Genomic DNA, 24888 nt, shown 5'->3' on the forward strand with positions numbered 1-24888 from the left:
GTAATTTACAAAGTACAACAAGGGTATTTTAACATAGTATTATTAAAAATCACATGGCTTATGAGAATTTGATTTGGTACTTAAGTCTGAAACATGATGGCAGTGAGCATATTATATCTGTATCCTACTTTTGTATTATTCGTTTCAAACAAGATGTGTTCCATCTCCTTCGGGTCTTGGGTATACCACTTAATACATGACCATCACTTACATTTGACCGGGGAGACTGCACATCCATCCGGTGGGCACAAGTACTTATGGTTTGGGATATAGCGGTGGATATGACTGATCCCTCCACAATCATATATTGCAGCCCAATAATTAGCTGCTTTACAAACATCAAAGGTGATGCTAAAACTGGAGCGTGAGTTGGCTTTTCATTGGGAGATCCCTAATAGTGCCTGGTCCCTAGAGCTACTTCTTGTTCTATGTGTTCAGATCTGCAAGGCCCAGCTGTCAGGATCAGACTTTGGGTTATAACACTGATCTTGGACCCCCTTTTTTACAAACTTTGTATGTAGTTCTATTGTATATACAGGAGATAGGGGAACTATCTTGGTACCCTTCTGGTTTCTGTGGGCATGCGCGCCATGCCACCCACTAACTCGCCGAGGTCCCACATGGCCGGATGCATCCCAGCACCCATGCGCTCGCTGACCTCTGTGTGTGGGGGCTGATGGTGTCAGGCAGGCAGCCGCCACGGCCCCTGCCTCACCTTGCCCTGTGACAATGGCACCCCTGTCCTGCCTCGCCTCACCCTGTAGGACAAGCCTCTTGCCCACCGCCCCACCTGCCGGAGACCTTCTGGATCTTCCCAACCCTGCCCTGCCCCCACAGGCGTCCCTCTTCATGAGCAACATCGAGGTGATCATGCCCACCTTGGCCACACCCACCCAATCTGCCATGACCACCACAGCCACGCCCACCCAGTGGACCATGCCCACCTGGCATCCAGTGATAAATAAGTGGGTTTTGGGTTGCAGTTTGGGCACTCGGTCTCTAAAAGGTTTGCCATCACTGGTCTATAAGAATGACTATTGAATTGGAGCCACAGAATTGAATGATATTGTTGAGGAATACAAACTGAAGGAACACATGTAGCTTTGGACTTTGACTACTCTATGTTTTTGGAAACAGTTACTTCATTAATATTTATTTCAAACAATTGCATTAATTTTAAAAAAACTTAAAGGAAAAAAGTAAAGTTCTGTTAGAACATTCTTGGTAAATCGAATTAAAAACCTTGTTTGACCAAGATTTTCAAAGAGATGCTTTCTGAGAAAACTGGGCAATTAGTTGGAATTTACATTTATTGTACCATATAATTAGAAAAATGGCTTTGAAGAAGAAGAAATGCTAAAAACATCATTTGCAAAGGGATTCAGAAATATGAGTATAAATCATTTGCTGTTTTTCCAAAGTATTCCTAATGTTTAACAATTCCCAAAATTTATTGTAGTGCCTATGACAGTTGTTTTGGGATGTTTGTAATCAAATCAATAGATACTGTGTTTCAGATGACTACAATCAGTAAATACTTGCTTTGTACTGACTCTCTTTATAGCTTTTCATCTGAAACACAAAAACATTTGTGTAAAAATCAAGTGTCAAAATTAGTAAATGGTTCTTGAGTGATGCTAGACTCTCTTCACCCACTTTTAACTTTCCCTTTCAGATACTGTTTTTTATTCAGTTTTCTATTCTATTTCACACCATGACTAGCCGAAATCTTGTGGAAAACAAAAGGACTCTTACGAATTCCAGAGGGTTTTAACAGAGAGATTTATTGCGCAGGTTCAGAAGCAATAGCTACAGCAATTCTGAACCCCGAGGGCGGGTTCAGACTTCAGTTTTATACTTTCTTTTTCTCAGGAACAAAGGAATACACATTGTAATACATAAGGTTCATTTCTCATGGGTATACAATGGAGAGTTTGCTACATACATTGTATCCAAGTGCAATGCACATTAGGTTAGTCACATACTACTAACACAGCACTATTCCAGTAATTATGCAGACACATCATTATTCTAGTGATTGTTCATCATTCCACATTATAAAGTCACCAAGGCCTAAGGCAGAGCTAGAATTCAAAAGTCTTCTGGTTTCTACGCTATCATCTTAATCAGTAATTCATACTGGCTTTCTGCTTTTAGCAATCTCTAAATGTATGATTATTTTTACTTTCCTCCAGGTTGCTTACAGTAATTCAACTTGTCATTTTTCTTACTTCCTAATTGCTCCAATTATTCCTCACTTTGCTGAAAAAAATGGTTATGTTTGCATAACAAAATTAAACAGAATACTTTCCAATTTTTAATGCAGTAGACAAACATAGCAAGTACTCTGAAAATTCCTTCAGTTCATAGATATGCACAGTTGACTATCAGGAAGAAATAATGACTAATTAACAAGTAGTCTTTGACTTACACCCATTTGTTAAGCAACCATTCAAAGTTACAAAGGTACTGAAAAAGTGACTTTCAAACAGTTGGAGAGATTTGCATAAAAATGTGGCAAAAAAGATCATAAAATTAGGCATGACTCACTTACCAATCATTTTGCTTAACAAGGAAATTCTGATCTCAATTGTGGCCGTAAGTCAAGGATTGCCTATATACAATAAAACAACTCTGATTAGTTTGTGGTTTTAGTGTGTTCTGTAAACTCAGCTGGTTGGTTTATGGTACTGCATTCATGAACATCTATAATATTTGTTGTTGTTAATTGCGAAGCCGTGTCCGACCCATCGCGACCCCATGGACAACGTTCCTCCAGGTCTTCCTGTCCTCTACCATCTTCTGGAGTCCATTTAAGTTCACACCTACTGCTTCAGTGACTCCATCCAGCCATCTCATTCTCTGTCGTCCCCTTTCTTTGGCTGCAGAGCACATAGTCAATCTGATTTCTATGTTGACCGTCTGGTGATGTCCATGTGTAGAGCCGTCTCTTGGGTTGTTGGAAAAGAGTGTTTGTTATGACCATCGTATTCTCTTGACAAAATTCTATTAGCCTGTGCCCTGCTTCATTTTGTACTCCAAGGCCAAACTTGCCTGTTATTCCGGTTATCTTTTGGCTTCCTACCTTAGCATTCCAATCCCCCATGATGATAAGGACATCATTTTTTGGTGTTAATTCTATAAGGTGCTGTAGGGCTTCATAGAACCGGTCAATTTCATCCTCTTCAACACCAGTGGTTGGGGCATAGATTTGGACTACTGTGATATTGAATGGTTTGCCTTGGATTCGAGTTGAGATCATTCTGTCATTTTGGGGATTGTATCCCAGTATTGCTTTTCCTATTCTTTTATTGACTATGAAGGCTACTCCATTTCTTCTGAGGGATTCTTGCCCACAGTAGTATACCTGATGGTCATCTGAGTTAAATTCACCCATTCCTGTCCATTTTAGTTCGCTGATTCCTAAGATGTCGATGTTCAGTCTTGTCATCTCTTTTTTGACTACGTCTAGCTTGCCTTGATTCATGGATCTTACATTCCAGGTTCCTATGGAGAAAAAATCTTTACAGCATCGGACTTTCCTTTCACCACCAGATATATCCACAGCTGAGCGTCCTTTCGGCTTTGGCCCAGTCGCTTCATTCTTTCTGGCGCTACTAGTACTAGCCCTCTGCTCTTCCCCAGTAGCATATTGGACACCTTCCGACCTGAGGGGCTCATCTTCCAGCGTCATATCTTTTTTCCTTTTAGTACTGTCCATGGGGTTTTCATGGCAAAGATACTGGAGTGGTTTGCCATTTCCTTCTCCATATATATATATATATATATATATATATATATATATAGCGGCATCATTAAGCAATGCATTTTTTCCTATTTCCACTTGACAAGCTCAAAATAAAGCTAAAATTAAACCTTATTTGGCCCTGAAGTACCACCCTGATGTATTGTTTAAACTTTAAAGGCAATAAGTTTCAAATTTGGCAACATTAAGATACTGGGACTTCATCTCCCAGAATTCCCCAGGCAGCATGCCAGTTGAGAGCCAGTTTGAGATAGTATAGTGATGGCGAAACTTTTAGAGACCAAGTGCCCAAACTGCAACCAAAGCCCACTTATGCATCATGGAGTGCCGAGTGGGTGTGGCCCATTGGGTGGGTGTGGCCCATTGGGTAGGCATGACAGCGGTGGTAACAGCAGACTGCGTAGGACTAAACAGTTCAATCAATCAATTCCAACTTTACAAGATCTTTTTTTTCCCCACGAGAAGTTGAAATTGACTGATTGATTGAACCTTTTTTTTTTTGTACACTGTGTGATGGAGGCTAAAGCGAAAAGGTTTTATAAAACCCAGCTGAAGGCCTAGGACTGGGGTGACGGTACGCGTGCCCACAGAAGGCTCTGAGTGCTGCCTCTGGCACCCGTGCCATAGGTTCGTCACCACTGAACTAGTGGTTAAGGCACATGGCTAGAGAAGCAGGAGACTCTGAGTTCAAATGCAGATAGATGACCTTGGATCAGTCATTCTCAGCCCAATCCACTTTACAGTGTTATGGGGAAAACAGGAGAAATGTGTGTTGTATTTTGCTGCCTTATTATTTGTAAAAATAATAAAAAGATGGAATATAAATTTAAAAAACATGTTTAAAAAACACTGATTTAAGGCAAGTTTTCTCAAACAATGGGATTTGCTTTTGAAAAGACTGGTGTAGCTGAAGTAGCAATTTTGGGGGGTTAAAAATTATTTTACCAATGGGCAGTTGCTTTACCCTGCAGTTTTAGAATCTCTGTGATATATATATTAAATTTTATTTATTTATCTGGTCAGCCATCTCAACAAATGATTGGATGGGGAACAATTTTTTAAAAAATAATATAATTACTATAATACAAAAATTAGAATATGTATCAACAGACTAAATAATTAAACATCGCTAAAATTTTAATTGTTTATTTCTTGCCCAAATGTAGCATTCATGGAATTATTAGTTTATTCTTGTCATGATTCAGGTACATTTTACATTCAGGGAGTTGCAGTATTGCAATTTAATCACAGGTATTGATCTAAGAACTGGCAATCCAAGTTTACATTCACTAGCCAAAGCGACCTTGGGCCAATCTCTCTTAGCCCAAACTACCCATAGGATTGTTGTTGAGAAAGTAGGTGGCTGGAGCTCTCTGTCTCCAGCCACCAAAGTAAAAAGAAAAAAAGAAGGCGAGGTACTAAAATGAGGAAACGAGCTCGCCCGCCGCAAGAACCATCCCTTCCCCGGTTGCCGCCTTTCGGAGCTTCTCTACAAAGCCTCGAGGTGGTTCTTAGAGCGGCGGCGCGGACGTCACTTTCCCCGGCCGCATGTTTACGTGGAGCTGAAGATGGCGGCGCCGGTGGGTGAACCGCGGCGCCTTCAGACTCCGTAGACGTTCAGAGCGCGAGTTGCTGACGCCGAGCGAGAGACCTTTCGGAGGCTTAGGGCAAGTCCCCCTTCTGGGTTTAATTGGATGCACCGTAACTGTCTTGTCTCCCCCACAGGAGCCATGGACGAGCAGGAGAGGCAGAAGAAGCTGGAGGCCGGCAAAGCCAAGGTAAGATGAGAAGTGAGCGCGGGGCGGCAGGCCTGGATACGGCCGCAGGTGGTGGGTGGGTGGGTAGGTAGGTGGGTAGATGAGGAAGAGAAGTAGGGGGGGGGGCGGGCAGCTTGTGGTTCATGGGGCAAGGAACATATAGCTTGCCTGTCTGCGTCCCGCCCCTTTTCCGTTAGTAAAAATATATAGCTTGCCCGTCCGCCCCTTTTCCGCTGTCATGAGCGGCGACGGAGTTGTTAAGGCTCAATCTCGGATGGCTGAGGGAGCGAGGCGTTCCCTGGCGACTTTTCCATGTTGCTGTTTCCTTTGTGCACGATTCTTTGTGTGTGGTGTGTGTGTGCGTGCGTGCGTGCGTGGTGTGGGAGAAGGAGTGTCGTGGAAATGTCATATCATTTGAGTCAGTGCACATTGTAGGATCCAGAGCAAGGCTTGTGATACGTATCGGGAACAGCTGTTGCTATTGGCAAGAGGTTGTACATACCATGGAAATGCCACAGGTCCCAACTGGTATTTCTATTTTAGAAGAGCAAGGGATCGCATAGGGCTGGAGAGGTGCAAGTTATTCTATCTTGCTCTATAAATAGGTGCCTTAAAAACCAAGGCAAAACTATTGCCCTAAATCAGGTTTATAATGTAAATGCACTGTACAGCAGACAAGATGAATAAGGTCACTGTAAAATTGATAATTAAAACTGTATACACCGTTGCAACCTCTATTATAGTTGGAATGTAAGCTCTGTTCATAGTAGAGGTTTATAATGTCTAATTATTTAGCTGCAGTAAGGGGATTGAATATATAAATGTCTTCTCAGTATGCCTTATAGCATACTGTACTTTTGGGATACCTAAATAGGCCAGTGAGCTCATAATTGCAAGTAATTTGACCACTACATGAATTGCATTGTTAATTTAAGAGTAAAATTAAAATCATTTTGCCTGCACTGCACTATGTTATAAAAGGCACATTCCTGTGCATCATATAGTAATTTTTTTAAAAAAATGTGGAAAATGTATAACATTTTCAGTGTGGATAATGCTTGACAAGAGTTTAATTATGAGATACCTGTAACTACAACAATGTTCTTTTCAACATCTTTGTGTGTTAGGTTTAAAATACTCTGCATTGCTGAATTCAGATGATGAGTTCTTTAATTTCTGAAGTAATTTTAATTTGAATCTTTTTATTCAATCCATAAATGTATATCTGAAATTTAAGCAGGGATAAATGAAAAGTTTAGTTTAATTTTATAAACAAATAACTAAGTTTTTAACTAGTTTTGAGAGCTCTAGGGAGAAAGAAGTTAGAACTATAGGTAGTTAATTATGGGAGTCATTAAGTGAATAGAGTCCTAGATAATAGGCTCCAATCAAAAATCCTTGCTTCTGAAAGCCAAACAGGATTCTCAGTCCTAAGAGAAGAGAAATTTGTATGTGGCCTGCTCTGAGCCTCCCAGGACTTTCTTTACCTGCTTAAGGCACTCCACATTCTTTACTGTGCTGCTTCAGCACCCAGGAATTAAAAGTCCTGCTTGGATTTTGGCTCCCTCTTGTCTCTAAGGCCTGGCTGAAAGAGCTGCCAGCTGAAGGGAAGCTTTCAGTGGGGCAAGCACAGAGCTCAAATCATCAGGATCTGAGCTTTGTTTTTGCACCCTCAGCCGGATGTCAACATACAAAGAATGGTTGCAGGAATTGGATATGTCTTCTTCTTCTTCTTGTGCCATATCCGTTATCGGACGTTGGCGATCATGTTGGCGATCCTGTTTTTATCAGCAGCCGCACGAAAAAGTGCAGTTGAGTTTTGTCCAAACCAGTCCCTTAGATTTTGAAGCCACGATGTTCTTCTTCTGCCTGGACCTCATTTGCCTTCAATCTTTCCCTGGAGGATTAAATGGAGTATTCCGTATATTTCTGGATGTCATATCACGTGTCTGAAATATTCTAATTTTTAATTGTTTTGATGATTTTCCTTGGCTTTCCCAGGCAGCTTATCACCTCCTCATTTCTGATCTTGTCAACCCAGCTTATACGTAACAGCCACCTGTAAATCCACATTTCAAATGTTTCTAGTTTCTTCGGATGGCCTTCTGTCAGAGACCAACTTTCTACTCCATAGAGCAGGATAGAAAAAATATAGCATCTGACAAGCCTGATTTTCATTTTGAAGAATGCTGTTCAGGCTTTCTCTATCCTTGTCTTTTACTTCAGTGGTCATGTCCCAGCTTTCATGTAGATTAGAACCGAGGTGCATGATCATTTCAGCTGGATATGTCTAGTCTAATGAAAAGAAGGATTATGGGGTGACATAATAGCATGTCCTAATATCTAAGGGGCTGCATCAAAGAAGAGAGAGTCAACTTATTCTCCAAAGCACTTGAAGGCAGGGCAAGAAGCAATGGATGAAAACTAATCAAGAAGAACTAAGGAGAAATTCCCTGACAATAAAAGCAATTAATCAGCAGAACAACTTACCTTCAGAAGTAATTGGTGCTCTATCACTGGAGGTTTTTAAGAAGATATTGGGTAGCAATTTATCCGAAGTGGTATAGGGCAGGCATGTCAAACTCGTGACATCATGCGACGTATCGCGACTTTTTCCCCATTGCCAGCAATGGGATGGGCGCAGTTTCAGCGTGACGTATCCTGCCTGCGGGTCGGCAGTTTCACATGCCTGGTATAGAGTTTCCTGCTTCAGCAGGGGGTTGGGCTATAAGGTCTCCAATTCTGTTATTCTATTTGTTAAGCTCTCTTTCATTCAGAAGGCAAGTCCTTCCATAGGATGTGGAAACAGACCTTGACATCAGGCTCTGAGTTCTATTTTTCCATCCTGCCAAAGTTCATCTCTCCTCCACTATGGAAGGGACCTCTTTTAGTAGGGTGGAGAAACAGAACTCCATCTTCAGGATTTGAGCTCCATTTCTGCCCCGCTGTTAGTTCCCCACACAGAAGGGAACTTCTACCGCAAGATGTGGAAAAAAGAGTTCAGATTTGAGGTTTGTTTCTCCATTCTTATTGAAGGAGTTCAGCTCCTCCATGCATGGAAGGGAGCTCCTTCAGTGGGATACGGGAATCTGAGCACCATTTTTTTCCAATCCACGAAAAGAGTTCAGCTTTTAACTGGCAGCAATTTAAGTCAGCTCCCAAACATGAGAGTCCTCTCAGCAGGTGGTGGCAATAGCTTGCAAATTTCCTTCCCAGCTTCCCAATTGACTTTCTGGGAAAGCAGACAGAGGAAATTGCAAATGCCAATAACATGATCATGCGAACCTTGGCAACCAGTCTTAAGTGTGAAAAGTTTGCCAAACAACAAACTTACAATTCTATAATATCTGGAAATTCTGGCCATAAAGAATCTTTTCCAGGGTCTGATAACTTTGAATAATAACCAATCTCTAATCAATCAGAAATTGAGTACCACCTGTAGATCTGATTACTTAGAAAGGAGCCCACTGGGAAATTGCAAGCCTGTAGCCTATTTGGGGAAGATGCAAAAAAATCCTGGAAAAATGCAATGGAAAATGTCTTTTATATTGTTGCTAAGAATATAATATGGAGTCTCTGGAAATTCTCAGTCATCCAAGTCATGGTTGTCCCAAAGGTGCTTTTTCAAAAGGCAACTGGACTTTCTTTTTCCTTGAAGATGTTTCACTTCTCATCCAAGAAGTTTCTTCGGTTCTTCTTAAGAAATGTCTCTGAAGTTGAAGTTAATCTGTGTTACATTAAAATCTTCAGAATATGCTTATTGTATTTTTGCCATACTTGAAAATATTCAAAACAAAACATTGAAAGCATATAACCAATACACTATATTTTTCAGAAAATTGGTTTGACGTAATGATTAAGGCATAAGGTTAGAGATAGGGAGACCATGAGTTCTAGTTCTACTTGCATAAAGCCAGCTGGGTGACCTTGAGCAGTCACTTTCTATTGTCTTAGGAAGGAGGCAGAGACAAATCACTTTCAGAAAATCTTGCCAAGAAAACTGCAGAGACTTTTCACTATGAGTTAAAACTGGTTTGAAGGCACAAAAACAGAAAGTGTATTTATCCAACCTGCAAATTAAACATTTGTGAATCTTATTGCTATTTAAAATGGTAAGTTATTATTAACAAATAATTCTGTAACTTTACCTAATCTCTATTTTTCATCAATTTTCTTTTTTAACTGGCTTTATATTCACTTATGCTATCTTTACTCAGAGGACCACTAATTATATTCTTCCAGTTATCTGGCACTTGAACACATTTGTCAAGCAAATTGCACAATTATTCCATAAGCAACTCACACCCATAATTTAACATTTCTCCACACAATTTTTCAAAGCAAAATAATAAATTAAAATAAAACAACCACCACAGTGCTTTGTGCAGCTCTGTGTTCATTTATTTTATTATTTGCAATAAATGTTCACATGGATGAATTTGGTACCAGGGACTGCACTAAAAGGGAGCCTGTTTCTATGCTAGTTAATTTCTAGAATTCAGTTTATTTTTCTACACTTTCTCACATATATGCAATAAAGTGGACCACAACCTACTCCTTGGTAAGCTAGAAAAAGGTGGAATAGACAACATCACCAACAGATGGAACTGTAGCTGGTTGGCAAACCATACTCAACGAGTCACCGGCACTACATCCACATGGAGAGAAGTAAGCAGTGAGGTACCACAAGAGTACCCAGTACTCTTCAATATCTTTATCAATGACTTAGATGAGGGAATTGAAGGGGAACTCACCAGATTTGCAGATGACACCAAACTGGCAGAAGTAGCCAACACTCCAGAAGACCAACTCAGGATCCAAAAAGACCTTGACAAACTTGAACAATGGGCCCTATCCATTTTAATGTGGAGAAAAGCAAAGTTTTACATTTAGGTAGGAAAAATCAAAGGTACAAGTACAGATTGGGCAGACCTGGCTTAAAAACAGTAACTGTGAGTGGGGCCTTGGAGTCCTAATGGATAATCACTTAACAATGAACCAGCAGTGTGCAGCAGCAGCCAAAAAAGCTATTAATAGTCCTGGCTTGTATAAACAGGCATGGAATCAAAATCACGCGAGATATTAGTAGTGCTTTATAAAACCCTAGTAAGACCACACCTGGAATACTGCAGCCAATTTTGGTCACCATATCACAAAAAAGATGTTGAGAGTTGGAAAAAATTCAGAGAAGAACAACTGAGATGATCAAAGGCCTGGAGACTAAAACATATGAAGAATGGCTGAAGGACTTGGGTTTGGCTAGTCTAAAGAAAAGAAATAGGGGAGACATGATAGCAGTATTCCAGTATTTTGAGGGGCTGCCACACAGAAGAGGAGATTACGTTATTCACCAAAGCACAGAGGGCAGGACAGGAAACAATGGTTGGAAACTGATCAAAGAGAGAAGTAACCTGGAATTAAGGAGAAACTTCCTGACAGTGAGGACAATTAACCAGTGGAGCAGCTTGCCTTCAGAAATTGTGGGCGCTCCATCACTGGAGATTTTTAAAAAGAGGTTAGACAGTCACTTGTCTGAGATGGTAGGTTTGCAGGAGGCTGGACTAGAAGACCTCCAAGGTCCCTTCCAGTTCTATTCTATTCTAATTTGCTATTCTATTCTAATTTGCTTTTTCTTTTGGTATACTACTACAGTCTGTTTAATGGAAAAACAGTTTTCTTTCTCAAAATTAGTCATTTGCTTAATTTGTGTTTCTTGATGAAGAATCATATAGAGATGTAGTCAAATCCAAGTTTTCTGTTGTAAGATTGATTCCTTTGTTTCTGAAGTAATCTTCATTCATTATATGGGCGTGGCTCCCTTTCTGTGTTCATTCCAAAACATCCAGCTGCTTAAGGAAGACATTCTCAATACTAGTTATCTCTGTTATCCTGTCTTTAACATTCTGTAGAAGTCAGGAAATCCTAGAAATGAATAAATTGTACTTAATTGTTAGAGCTTAATATTATTCACATGTGGCATGGGGCATGAACATCTTGTAAAACATGATGATAGTGAATAATAATCTTGTTTGTAGAACAAAGAAAGCACTTATACATCCCTGAATAATATAAGTGAATAATTATATCCAGTATAATAGCTGATGTCATAGTCTTTGCTTTATTGTTAAAATGTTCTAAATATTTTAGTGTGTATTTTAGGGTTTTAAAAAATTCTGTAGGTATATAAAATATTTAGAAGATATTTCCAATGGATTAAAAATACTGTTCATCTTTGTTGATTAAAATATAATATAAACTTGATAATCACTGTTGCCAGAGAAACTGACAATGCAATTATATATATTAATTACAAATAAATCAATATTGTTTAGTAAAGTTAATTTTTAAGAAAGAATGTATAAGTTTATATTACTGTTGAAAAACAGTATATATGCTCTTGGAGATTTTTTTCTCATAGTAATTTCACAGCAGAATTTTACTTTTGAATTATAAAAATTGTGCCTCTCCCCAATCTTATTAGTAGGCTAAGGGGAGATTATGTGGTTTACCCAAATTAATGAAAAGCAGTATATCTTTTTCCAAAGAATTAAACTATTCAAACTGTTCATTTTGCTCAAAGATTGAGGAAGACTAATGACATTTTGTCGGTTTATAGATTAATCCCCAGACTTGGTGTGCTGATTTTGGTGAGGACAAAAATATAGATGCTTTATATGCACTTTATTTGGATTGATAAATTTTGTTTTATTTATTTACATCCCACCATTATTATTTTTATAAATTATTCAGGGCAATGAAAAATATGATACCCCTTCTTATTTTCTCCAGAACAATAATCCTGTGAGATAGGTTGGGCTAAGAGAGAGTGATCGGCCCAAAGTCACCCAGCTGGCTATAGTAGTAATAATAATAAATGTTGGAAGGGACCTTGGAGGTCATCTAGTCCAACCCCCTGTTCAGGCAGGAAACCCTATACCATTTCGGACAAATGGCTGTCCAGTTTCTTCTTTAAAACTTCCAGTGTTGGAGCATTCACCGATTCTGGAGGCAGGTTGTTCCACTTGTTAATTGTTCTAACTGTCAGGAAGTTTCTCCTTAGTTCTAGGTTGCTTCTCTCCTTGATTAGTTTCCATCCGTTGCTTCTTGTCCTACCTTCAGGTGCTTTGGAAAATAGCTTGACTCCCTTTTCTTTGTGGCAGCCCCTGAGATATTGGAACACTGCTATCATGTCCCCCCTCGCCAATCTCTTCGTTAAACTAGACATACCCAATTCCAGCAACCGTTCCTTATATGTTTTAGCCTCCAGTCCTCTAATCATCTTTGTTGCTCTTTCTAGAGTCTCAACATCTTTTTTACATCGTAGTGACCAAAACTAGATGCAGTATTCCAAGTGCGGCCATACCAAGGCATTGTAAAGTGGTATTAATACTTCACGTGATCTTGATTCTGTCCCTCTGTTAATGCAGCCTAGCACTGTGTTGGCTTTTTTGGCATCTGCACTACACTGCTGACTCATATTTAAGTGATTGTCCACTAGGACTCGGGGATCCCTCTCACAGTTACAAATATTGAGCAAGGTACCCCCTATACTATACTTGTACATGTGGTTTTTCTTGCCTAAATGTAGAACCTTACTTTTTTCACCATTGAATTTCATTTTATTAGATAGCGCCCAGTGTTCAAGTCTGTCCAGATCCTCCTGTATCTTAAGCCTGTCTTCTGGAATGTTGGCTATTCCTGCCAGCTTGGTGTCATCTGCAAATTTGATGAGTTCCCCATCTATCCCCTCATCCAAATCGTTGATGAAGATGTTGAAGAGCACTGGGCCCAGAATAGAGCCCTGGGGTACCCCACTACACACTTCCCTCCATGTAGATGCAATTCCATTGAGGACCACATGCTGAGTACTACTGGTCAGCCAGCTACGAATCCATCTGGTGGTTATGCTGTCTAACCCACATTTTTCTATCTTATCAAGTAGTAGGTTGTGATCTACTTTATCAAATGTCTTACTGAAGTCCAAGTAAATTATATCCATAGCATTCCTCTGATCCACTAATTTTGTCACTTGGTCAAAGAATGCAATAAGATTTGTCTGGCATGATCTGTTTTTGACAAAGCCATGTTGGCTTTTAGTAATGACTTTGTTTGCCTCTAAGTGTTCGCTGATTCGTTGTTTGATTATCTTTTCTAGAATCTTCCCAGGTATTGAGGTCAGGCTGATAGGTCTGTAATTTCCTGGATCCATTTTTTTCCTTTTTTGAAGATGGGAACTACATCAACTCTTTTCCAGTCCTCTGGAGTTTCTCAGTGCTCCAGGATCTTTGAAAAATATAGTTCAGTGGTTCTGAGATCACATCTGCCAGTTCCTTGAGAACTGTGGGGTGTAATCCATTTGGTCCTGATGATTTGAACTTGTCTAGGCTGGACAGGTGCTCACTTACCATTTTCTTGCCTATCTTAACTTGTGTTTCTGTTTTTTATGGCACTATTTTTGGTAGATTGGTCTGTTTTTTTTCCCCTTTGTGTAAAGACAGATGAAAAAAACAAGTTAAATAGTTCTGCTTTCTCCCTGTGGCTTGTCACCTTCTTGCCACTTTCACCCACTAATGGACCAATCATTTCCTTCACTTTTTTCTTATTTTTTACATATTGAAAGAAGCTTTTTTTGTTATTTTTGACTTTGGTCACAAGCCTTAGTTCATTTTGAGCCTTAACTTTCCTCACTTCATCTTTGCAGGCTCGGGCTATTTGCTAATATTCTGACTTAGTTATGTGCCCTCTTTCCACTTTCTATACTTGTCCTTTTTATCTTTCAATTTGTCAGAGAGTTCTTTATGCAGCCATGCTGGTTTCTTTTGAGAGCTGTTATTTTTTCTCTTTGTTGGTATTGTGCTAGATTGGGCTTTTATTATATCGCTTTTCAAAATTTCCCAAACTTCTTGAGTTGTTTTCCCCTTGAGAATTCTCATCCATGGAATCTTTCCCAAGCCCTCTCTAAGTTTATTGAAATTAGCTCTCTTGAAGTCCAAGACTCTAGTTTGACTGTGTTCTATTGCTTGTGCTTCCATAATGTTGAATGCCAGTATTGCATGATCACTTCCTCCCAAAATTCCTGTGGCTTCAACACCTTCTATCATTTCATCATGTGTAAGGCAGAACTAGAACTCACAACCAAGCTGGGTTGAGCTTGCACTGTGGAAATTAAAAAAATCAGCAGCAGTCCCAGAGTTGCAATTGGCCAAAAAGGTCTTCTGTGCCATTTTCCCATGCCTGGCTGGGGATGGCTTCAGCTATAGGATAAAAAAATAGCCAAAAGCAGCCTCTAAGCTGCAGCACAAAGTTGCTTATTATTTTGCACTGGCTTTCTAGCTGCTCTTGGCTTTTTTTTTTGTTTGTTTGTTTCAGAGTAAAGCCCAGCCCCAACCTGGCCTAGCAACCAAGCAAAGCCCACTTTGTCAATGGTGAGAGCAAGAAGACACCAAAAGTCAGCTATGGTGACAGAGTACATGACAGCAGAGGTCTTGGAGTGTGGGATGGGAGGGCTACTATGGCTGGGACTGCACTAGGATGGTTATAACTTCCTAGGATATGGTTAGCAGCTCCAGAACCATGCAGCTGACACACAATTCTTGGTTAGCAATGGAAACTGTGGGATTGCTGTCTGAGACTGTGGGATTGCTGTCACTAAGCAAGGCAGTTATGTGATGTCTCGCTTCACAACCACATCTCTTTTTTCAGGCTATGATTACTAGACACACATTATATTTCTTTTTCTTGGGATATCTTAAAATTTTATTGTAATGGGTATATATTTTGGAAAAACTGAAGTCCTTTACAATGTATATACCAAATAACTATGTAACTTGTCCATTGATTGATGTGCGCAGCTTGAGAGTACAATGCATATCTTCATGCATATCTTCTTGTTTTATTATCCTCTTTACTCTCTACAGCTGTATAAGCCCCTGCACACAAAGGCCAGCGAGTGCATGGGGGCCGATGGTGTCCGTCAGCAGCCACAGTCGGCGCACTCTGGCAATACCAGCCCACTGCCAATACCAGGCCAGTCCTCCAGCAGCAAGCGGAGAACAGGAGGGGGGAGACACGTGATGCAGACTGCCGGATGTGCCTACTCCATCCCATCTGTTTTTGCTTACGGTTGGAGAACAGGTCATTGCTGGTCATCTCAGCCCCCTTGCAGATCTTGCCCTTGGCCCATGCATGGAGCCTGTTCCCCTCATGCACTTGATGCACCTTGGCCCTGCCTTGGGCTGCCGCCACCAGCAGCTCATGCATATCCATTAGGCCACCACCCAGAGTGCCTGGCCGGCTAGCAAGCTCGAGTAGAGGTGATAGAGCACGCCCACGCCCAGCAAGCCAAAGGGCACCCCAAGTGGGGAAAGCTGGATCCCCATCGGCACCATGGCCCCCCAGGCTCAGCTAAGATTGCATGCCTCCTCCCATCTCTGCTGGGCCTGGGCGGCCATGATACCGATGAGAATCCAGCTTTTCCTGCTCGGGGTGGCCTTTTTCCTGCTGGCTCTACCATCTCTATGCAGGACTTCCTAGCCGACCGCTTCACCTCCTTTCTGGTGGGTGGGCCTGCAGCTCTGGGTGGAGGCCTAATCGACCTGCACAAGCGGCTGGCGGCTGTGGTAGATACCAAGGTGCATGAGGGGAATGCGCTCCACCTGTGGGCCAACGGTAACCTCGAGGGGCTGAGAAAATGACCAGTGGTGACCACCTCTCCAAGCAAAAAAAGAGATGGGATGGAGTAGGCGTTCCGGCAGTCCACTTCACATGCTTCCCCGACTCCGTGTGATGCCAGTGCCTCCGCAGCACTGCTGCTGGAGGGCCAGCCCAGTACAGCGGGCTACACAGTCCCTGCTGCTGGATGCTGTCAGCCCCCGTGCGCTCACTGCCTCCTGTACACGCAACTTGGGGGCTGCTGGGCTGGGCAGAGCTGGGGCCAGAGTGGCGGGGGCCAGTCTCTTGCCATCTCTGCTGCATACCCGGGGGGCCAGCGCTATTTGCTTGTTCACTTCCTGTCCCGTTGCTTCCAAGCGGCATGTGCTCGCTCACTCACTGAGTGCCCCGTCACTTCCAAATGCTTCCAAACACCACTTGCTTGCTCACTTTCTGCTCTGTCACTTCCAAATGCCACGTGCTCACTACTCTGGTGAACTCTGCTGGGGCGACAGCACGTGTGTCCACAGAGGGGGTTCTGAGTGTCACTTCTGGCACGTGTGCCATAGGTTTGCCACCACTGCACTAGGGAGACTTGTGATCCAAACCATCCTCAGCTCAGTGAGCCTTACAATGAAATAAAACTAATGACTCCCTCTCAACTCATCTTCCCATGCCTACCCTGTCTTTGCCTTAGAATAAAAGGTGGGATATATATCAACTAAATAGATATAGAAATTGTGGGTATCAATTAGCGCAGTTAATGAATTCCTTGCAGTGATCACATTATTTAAATTTGCACTATTTCAAGTGTACTTCTATGGAAAAGAGGATAATTGGTTCCAGTATGATAAACCTAAATTTTTATATGTTTACTTATGAAATACTATATAATAGTAATAGAAGACAAAGATATATACAAAGTGAACCTGTTACCTCACATATTCTGCTGTAGTTCTGAAGTTTCCATGAGTGGGCTCTTCCTTTTCTCCATTTTGCCCAAAGGACAATTAGCATCTAAAACACCAATGGCAACTGCACGATAGTCTTAGTCATATTGTGCTAGTCTTATACTACCTGAATTTTGGCTTGCATTGAATGTGAGCTTGTAACTATTTATAATTTGGACTATAAGTCACAATTTTGCACTATTCAGATTTCTACTGATTATAACCTACCTGTAAATATTATTTAGGCAGTACAAAACATTTTTAGGAGTCTTTAAAAAGGACTAAATAATGGCAACTTTTCCATCCTTCCTACACACTGCTCTTGGTGATGAATTTTCCTACTGCTAATTCTTTCTTTGTCAGCAATGGAAATTAGGGTAAATGAAGGAAGACAATAGAGATTAGATGTAGACACATGCCAGTGCAGGAATGAGTCTGCTTGATAGGGCTTGTGCTATTTTTATTTTTATACTGTTCAGATTTGTTTTAAGATTGCTATTAAAACAGGATCAAATGTGTCTTTAAATATAGTCCATAAACTTGCCAACTGATTTCTTTCTCATGATCTAACAGGGTTTTCAGCTTCATTGAAACAATTGGTATACAGAATACTTCAGAGCAGAAAAATATTGGGGAAGGTGAGAAATTATGGCTGAGGACAAGAGTCAGAAACAGAAAAAGGAGTATTGATTCAGTTTGTAACATTTCATGGCAATTATCCACTGGTTCAATTAAAAACTAATAATTATATGAACATAATATTGCTATTTACACAAAGGTATAGGATGGTACAATAAATTGAGAATATTTAGAATAGAATTTAGAATAGAATAGAGCTGGAAGGGACCTTAGTCTAGTCCAGCCCCCTGCTCGTGCAGGAGACCATATATCATCTCAGACCAAGTGACTGTCTAGCCTCTTCTTAAAAACCTCCAGTGATGGAACGCCCACGATTTCTGGAGGCATTTATGTGAGTTCTTTTGAGAAATAAGATTGCAGTTGCTGAGTGAAGATAATAAATAACAGCAGATTGCTCAGGCAGACTCAAAAGTGCTAAATGTCCAACAGGTGAGTAATTAACTCAATATGCCAACTGGACTAGCACCTGTTGCTTTCAATAGAAATGAAGTGAAATCATTGCAGAGATGGATCTGGACCGTCAATCATTCTTCTGGTAACAGGAGTTATAAATGAAACTTGCAGTGAAATCCTGAATTCATTGGCACTTCCTTCCAAATAAGTCTTCCTCATTGTAGTATTTTCTCAGGTTTGCCATGCAGTCCAAATTGATGTTGTATGTGAAATAAGCTCTTGGCTGCACATAGCTAATTATGCTGTTATCAGAAAAGTATTTTAAAAGAAGATAGTGGCAACTATTTCGATAATACTGCCAGGGTACCTCTATGCATGCAGTAACCAGGAGCCAAGCTTGACTTGGTGATGGTCTTACTTGGCATTCTGTCACTGGAACTGTTTAAAACAGATTACAAACACACACACACATACACAGAGAGACACAGAGACACAGAGAAACACACACACACACACACAGAGAGAGAGAGAGAGAGAGAGAGAGAGAGAGAGAGAGAGAGAGAGAGAGACTTTGGTTTGTTAACCTGCATTGAATATCTTATCAGCAATTTCTGATTGCTAGTACAGATAGCTCTTGATTTATGACCACAGTTGGGACCAAAATTTCCTAATTTGCGCCCAGTTTTACGACCTTTTTTGCCAGAGTCATTAAGCAAATTACTGTAGTTGTTAAGTGAATCACAGAGTCATTAAGCAAATCTGGCTATCCTCATTGACTTTGCTTGTCAAAAACTAGCTGGAAAGATTGAAAATGATCATTGTCAGTGCTTCCTTTCTTAAAAAAAAACAGGTGCTGGAACTCACACACGTCATACAACCCGCCTTGCCTCCCCTATAAGGTTCCATCCCAAAAAGATGCTGAAACTCCGTTCTGGGCGTTCTATGAGAAAAAAAGCCTTGATAATTGCATGACCCTGGAATATTACAACCATCATAAATACATGCCAATTACCTTAATTTGCATCACATGAACATGGGGATGCTGCAATGGTCGTAAGTGTGAAAAAAGGCCATGTCACTTTTTTCAGTGCTGTTTTCATTTCGAGCAGTCACTAAATGAATGGTTGTTAATTAAGGACGACCTGTAATAGTCATATTTTTCCATTCTTTTGTTATTAACATTTTTAAAAGTCAAATTAATTCTACCTTTAATTAGAATTTAATTGAGTTATAGTAGATATTTTAAATATGGAACCAAGTCTTCATTTAAAATTTAAATTCATTTATTTAGTCATTTAAAAATCAGATTGTTTGACCTTGAGAATCAGTCACATAAAGATTATCCATTTATTGATTATAGTTAATAAATATATCTGATATAACAAAAGTGTCTCTGCAATTGTAATTAATAAGATTAAGATGAGTGGATTTGCAGGCTTTTGCTTATGCTGATGTTAAATGTCTATGATAACAATAGTTTAATGTGGGTTTTCACGCGCCCAGTGGGTCTCCCATGAGTGTAGAAGAACAGACACGAACACGTGGTTTCCTCGGGATGGGAGCCCCGAACAAAGCCGAAACATCCCTTTTATTGTGTTACCAGAAGGCGGGTTTATATGCACCTGGTGACCATCTTACACCAACCACATTTGTTACAACACAGCATATTAGCATATTACATGTGCTACAGCTTTGTTTTGCTCACGCTCCTATACAGCTGTTACACCCGGCACCAACAAAGCACCAAACACCTTCCTTTGCACCGCACGGCACTTCTTGGTATTCTCCCAACCTTTTTTACTTCCGACTTCCTTATACCTTGGCCTACTGCAGCTGATGACTCAGCCTAGCAGGCCAGATAATCCAATAACTCCAACATCTTCTCCTTTTCTGTTTTATTTAAAAATAAGGAGGGAGCGCTTTATACGAAGTCATCCTCAGTGTCGCTTGGCAAGGTGAAGGCCGGTTTGGTTAGCAGGGTTAGCTGAACTGCAGTGATAGGTGTAGTTACTAAATTGATCTGTTGATGGGTGACAGTTCCTGAGGGAAAATTTTTAAACATCATAAACAAAGAGGGCAAACATTGAATACAACAACATATCAAAACTAAAATAACCACAATAGTTATAATACCAGAAACCAATGATCGCAGCCAGGTTCCGTCAGGTAGCCAAGACCATAGGGCATCCCAAATGTTTATTGCGCCAGATCCGTCGGATTGTAACGGATTATGACGAACCATGTCTTCCATATGCTCAATGGTATCTGTGATATTGGCTTTATAATCAGAGATATAAACACAACAATGAGAATGGATTAAGGCACATACTCCTCCTTTCGAGGCAAGGATAATGTCTAAAGCATAACGATTTTGCAGAACAATCTCTCGCATTTCTGCCACTTCCTTGTTTAACAATTTGGTAGTCTGAATGGTAGCGTTGAACATGTGCCTAGTCCAGTTATTTAATGCATAGATGTCTCTGTAATTCATGGCTACCCCCAGAGATGGAAATATAGATCGTGCAACTTGCGTTCCTGTACTGCCGGATCCTCCCAGGCCATTTTCTCTTTAGATCTCTTCGATTGCGCAAACGGCCTGAAGGTGGCTGATCTGACACAAAAACTGAGGGAGCAAGAAAGCCCAACGTACAACGGCCGGACCACCGTGGAGGTATACGTTGATATGCCCGCCGGCCACAAAGCATCCAGACGTTACTTAATATATTTGTAGTCATGCTGGAGCTTTGCACAGTTTGGCGAACCATGGCTCTTACAATACTGCAAAGGAAGAGTGTGGATATCGTGTCTGTGTTGCCGGGATGACATCCTGTTGATAGCGAGCATCCGGTTATTTGATAGGTACACATATATTCAGAAAAATCATCAAGGGATTCAAAAAGAGGAATTTTCTTAAAGGGATGTGGTCTAGTCATGTTGTTTGAAAGTTGAAATGTGATATCACAATATGGGTATCTGCCTACTAAAACAGAGTTTTTAGCGGTGTTCTTATATTCCCAACAAAACGCTGCCTTTTCCTGGATTCTGCTTCCTATTGTGTATACCCTATAATTCACCATAGCATTGGAAATGTTCCCTCTAGACCAGGGAAATTGTTTCCAACCAGTTGTATTAAAAGGCACCGCATGTATAAAAAGTCCCCCCTCCTCCAGGGTTGGAATATGCATGCACATCCAACACTCAGTCTTGTTCAAAAGACGAGAAATATTCTGCACATCTTTCATAAAAGAGTTGTGGGCCCAGGGTCCATGGTCGTCTGATGTCTGGTTAGGATGGTGGAGATTGAACCAAATAAGGGTGAACACAGCGAGCTAGAGTCCAAATGATTTTGCCATGATCATCTACCGCAGCGTAGCCTCTCCCCCAGGTAATAAGCTCTGCAGGACCTTTCCACATGGAATCTGGAAGCCATCGATAGTAAACTGGAGGTCTTGAAGTAGGGGGAGGGACTGTTGAAAATGACGAGAGGCAACTGTTGATGATGGATCGCCCATCAGATTTAAAAAGTTCAATGTATAAAGGCACAAGTTAAGGATGTTTTGCACTGCTGGGAGGCCAGGGGCGATTTTCCCCTTTTCATTTAAATATCGATTGAGAGCTGTTTTTAATGTTTGATTTGCTCGCTCAACCAAGGCTTGACCTTGGCTATTATATGGAATGCCAAACTTATGAACAATGGACCATTTTGTACAGAATTCTGCAAAAGCAGAGCTAATATAAGCAGGTCCGTTGTCTGTCTTAAGTTCTTTGGGGCGTCCCAACAATGCAAATGACCGAATACAGTGATTGATAACATGTTTAGTGGCCTCACCCCTCTGGGGGGAAGCCATAATGAAGCCAGAATATGTATCAATAGAAACATGAAGATGTTTCCACGGGGCAAAGGGAGGATATTGAGTAACATCCATTTGCCAAATTTGACAGCTCTCCAAGCCACGAGGATTTACTCCAAGTGGTATTGAGTGTGCTTGCTTGCTACAGGTTGGACATTGCTGAACGATGGCAGCAGCTTCAGCAGCTGAAAGATTAAATTGTTTGATTAATGCTTTCTTATTCTGATGGAAATAGGAATGACTTTCCCAGGGGGTTAAAAAGGTGAGTGGCATATTAAGAGGTGTTTGTGAGGCGGCAGCATCGGCAACATCATTGCCTTCTTGGAGTGGGCCTGGAAAGGGCTGATGGCTACGAATATGGGCAACAAAAAATGGGTGCTTCCGATCGTTTACGAGATGTTGCAAGTCCAAAAATAATGTTAACAGATCCATAGAGACATTCGGTGCCAAATAAGAGTCAAAAATGGTTTTGACAATTTGGGTAACATATAAACTGTCCAGGATCAGATTAAAGGGTTGATCTTTAAAATGAAAAAATGCCATGGTGGCCGCCACTAGCTCAGAGCGCTGAGCTGACGTCTGTGGGGGGGTGATTTTTGTACGCCACTTCCCCTCCTCTTTCCAAGCACAGGCTCCATGAGTCTTGCTGCCGTCAGCAAACACCGTTATTGCTTCTTTTAAAGGGAAAGAAGCACAAGGAGATTGCCATTTAAATGGGACTGTTTTTAATAAAAAAATGTGAGGATCTGATGGTGGATGACAAGACACTTCTCCTGGCCAATCAGCAAGTGCTTGCTGCAAAGATTCATAGTTGGCCAACAAACTTTCCCAAGCTGTTAGCGAACAAGGGATATATAAAAAGGACGGTTCAACACCCCCTAAAGCCCTTTGCCCTAAAGCGAGATTTTGTTATAAGCTGAGCAAAGAGCGTATGTTTCTGTGAAATGGTGTTCTTCGGGGTGTGAGATAAGTGGATCCATTCTACAATCATCATTTTTATATTAGACACGATCTGAGCCAAAGCTGCCGTAGGAAGGTCAACGGTGTTAAAAATTAACATAGAAAAAGGCATAACGGGCTGAACACGATCGACCCATACTTTTGACAATGCATGCTGAATGATGTCACAAGTTTTAAGTTGTTGTTGAGTTAACAAGATCTTATCTCCTGGATTTTTTCCCTGCGTAAGAGCAGAGAACAATGGAGCCAATTGAGAGGTGGTTAGTCCCATATAGGGACGGGCCCAATTAATTGATCCTAAATATTGTTGAAGTTGGACTAAGGTTGGGCATGGTGGAAGACACAACTTAGACAGCTGAGGCTCGGCGTGTGAGGCCAAAAGCTTGTGGCTCAAGTACAGAAAGGGGTGTTTAAGCTGAATTTTTTCAGGTGAAATAAAAAACCCATTTGTTTGAAAAATGGAGGTTAGAACAGGCAAGGTTGCTGAGACCGTACCTGAGGGCCCTGGAGCTGCCACTAAAATATCATCCATATAATGGTAAATTTTAAAATGAGGAAACTTGTCCCAATATGGTCTTAAAACCTGATTGACAACATATTGACACATTGTAGGACTGTTTAGCATCCCTTGAGGCAAGACAGTCCATTGATACCTGGCCGTGGGCTTGGAGTTATTCATTTCAGGCACACTAAAGGCAAATAAGTGTTTGTCCTCTGGGTGTAGTGGAATAGAGAAAAATGCATCTTTTAGATCTATAACCATAAGGTCATAGTCTTTTGGTATCAAATTAGGATTAGGTAAACCGCATTGGAGCGCCCCCATGCGGCGAATGATCTTATTGATAACTCTTAGATCGTTCAAAATTCTCCATTTTCCAGATTTTTTCTTTATGACAAACACCGGCGTATTATAAGGACTCAATGAGGGTTCAATGCGTTTTAACTCTTAACTGTTGATCTACCAATTGCACCAGAGCGGTTAATTTTTCTTTGGTTAAAGGCCACTGATCCACCCAAACTGGGGTGTCAGTCAAGAGGTTTAACTTTATTAACTGAGACATCTTAATCCAAAATTAATTTTGCATTGAACTGACTCATCGTCCCGACCCCACAGATTAATATGAAGCGGAAGAATGACAGGTTTAATGTGGGCAGTGACTGATGTTTCTTCCGAGGTCACAGAAAGGCAGTGTTTGCTCACACGTGCGTGCTGGACTCCTCCCACTCCCCGAACCGACGGTGCGCTGTCGGTCTGCCACTCAGAGGGCCACTCCTCCTCTCTAATGACCGATACGTCAGCTCCGGTATCTAGAATACCAAAAAAGGAGCGTCCATTGACTTGAAAGGCCATAGAGGGACGGAACTTTTGAATTTCTTGCTCAATTGCCAAAACTTGTGGTTGTTGGGGCACAGGGACGGCAGTTGCCACTACTGTTCCCTCGAGCACAGTCATGGGAGTGTTAGGGGTAAATGCCAAAGCGACTGATGTAAAGTCAGGTGGGTCTTTCAAAAATGGCATAGCCGTTACTCCCTGCATAATAAAGTCACGGTGAGGAAACACTAACAGAGGGGTGTCACAATCAGGGGGAAAAGGGACAGACGGCCGGATTGGCAAAAAATATGACAGCCCGGATAAGCCTGTGGTTATTGTCTCAGAGGCCACCAGGACAAAATGATAAGATTCAGCCTTTGAGGCGGGGCTAGCTGAATGCCCCAGCTCTAGTTTCCCGGTTTCTGGGAATCAGCGGGCATAGGGTTGGAGTGACACTGGTTTGCCCAGTGAAACTCCTTTTTACAGCGCGGGCAAACGGTTTTTGGTCTGGCTCCTACTCCCCTGCTTTTATTAGCGCCCCCCCCCCGGGGCCCGGCACTGATTTTTAAAATGACCAGGCTTCCCGCAATTAAAACAGTTACCAGCTTTA

At 41.3% G+C, this 24888-nt stretch overlaps 1 protein-coding gene across 9 annotated transcripts in view; it reads left to right on the plus strand.

Moving 5' to 3' along the window:
* The first annotated feature begins 5248 nt into the window (after nt 1-5248).
* Nucleotides 5249-24888, plus strand: part of AKAP9 (A-kinase anchoring protein 9) — a 128814-nt gene continuing 109174 nt past the window's right edge. For 4 of the 9 annotated variants that reach the window (XM_039357667.1, XM_039357672.1, XM_039357669.1 and 1 more), the window contains exon 1: nt 5250-5544. In XM_039357667.1, coding sequence (XP_039213601.1) covers nt 5461-5544 — 84 coding nt within the window. In that variant the 5' untranslated portion in view covers nt 5250-5460. Of the gene's footprint in view, nt 5545-24888 lie in introns of all 9 variants that reach the window. The other 5 variants (XM_039357668.1, XM_039357670.1, XM_039357674.1 and 2 more) reach the window with 2 other exon arrangements.

The sequence above is a fragment of the Crotalus tigris genome, unplaced genomic scaffold, assembly GCF_016545835.1.
Source record: "Crotalus tigris isolate CLP2741 ecotype Arizona unplaced genomic scaffold, ASM1654583v1 scf7180000018940.2059657, whole genome shotgun sequence".
NCBI classification, from domain to species: domain Eukaryota; kingdom Metazoa; phylum Chordata; class Lepidosauria; order Squamata; family Viperidae; genus Crotalus; species Crotalus tigris.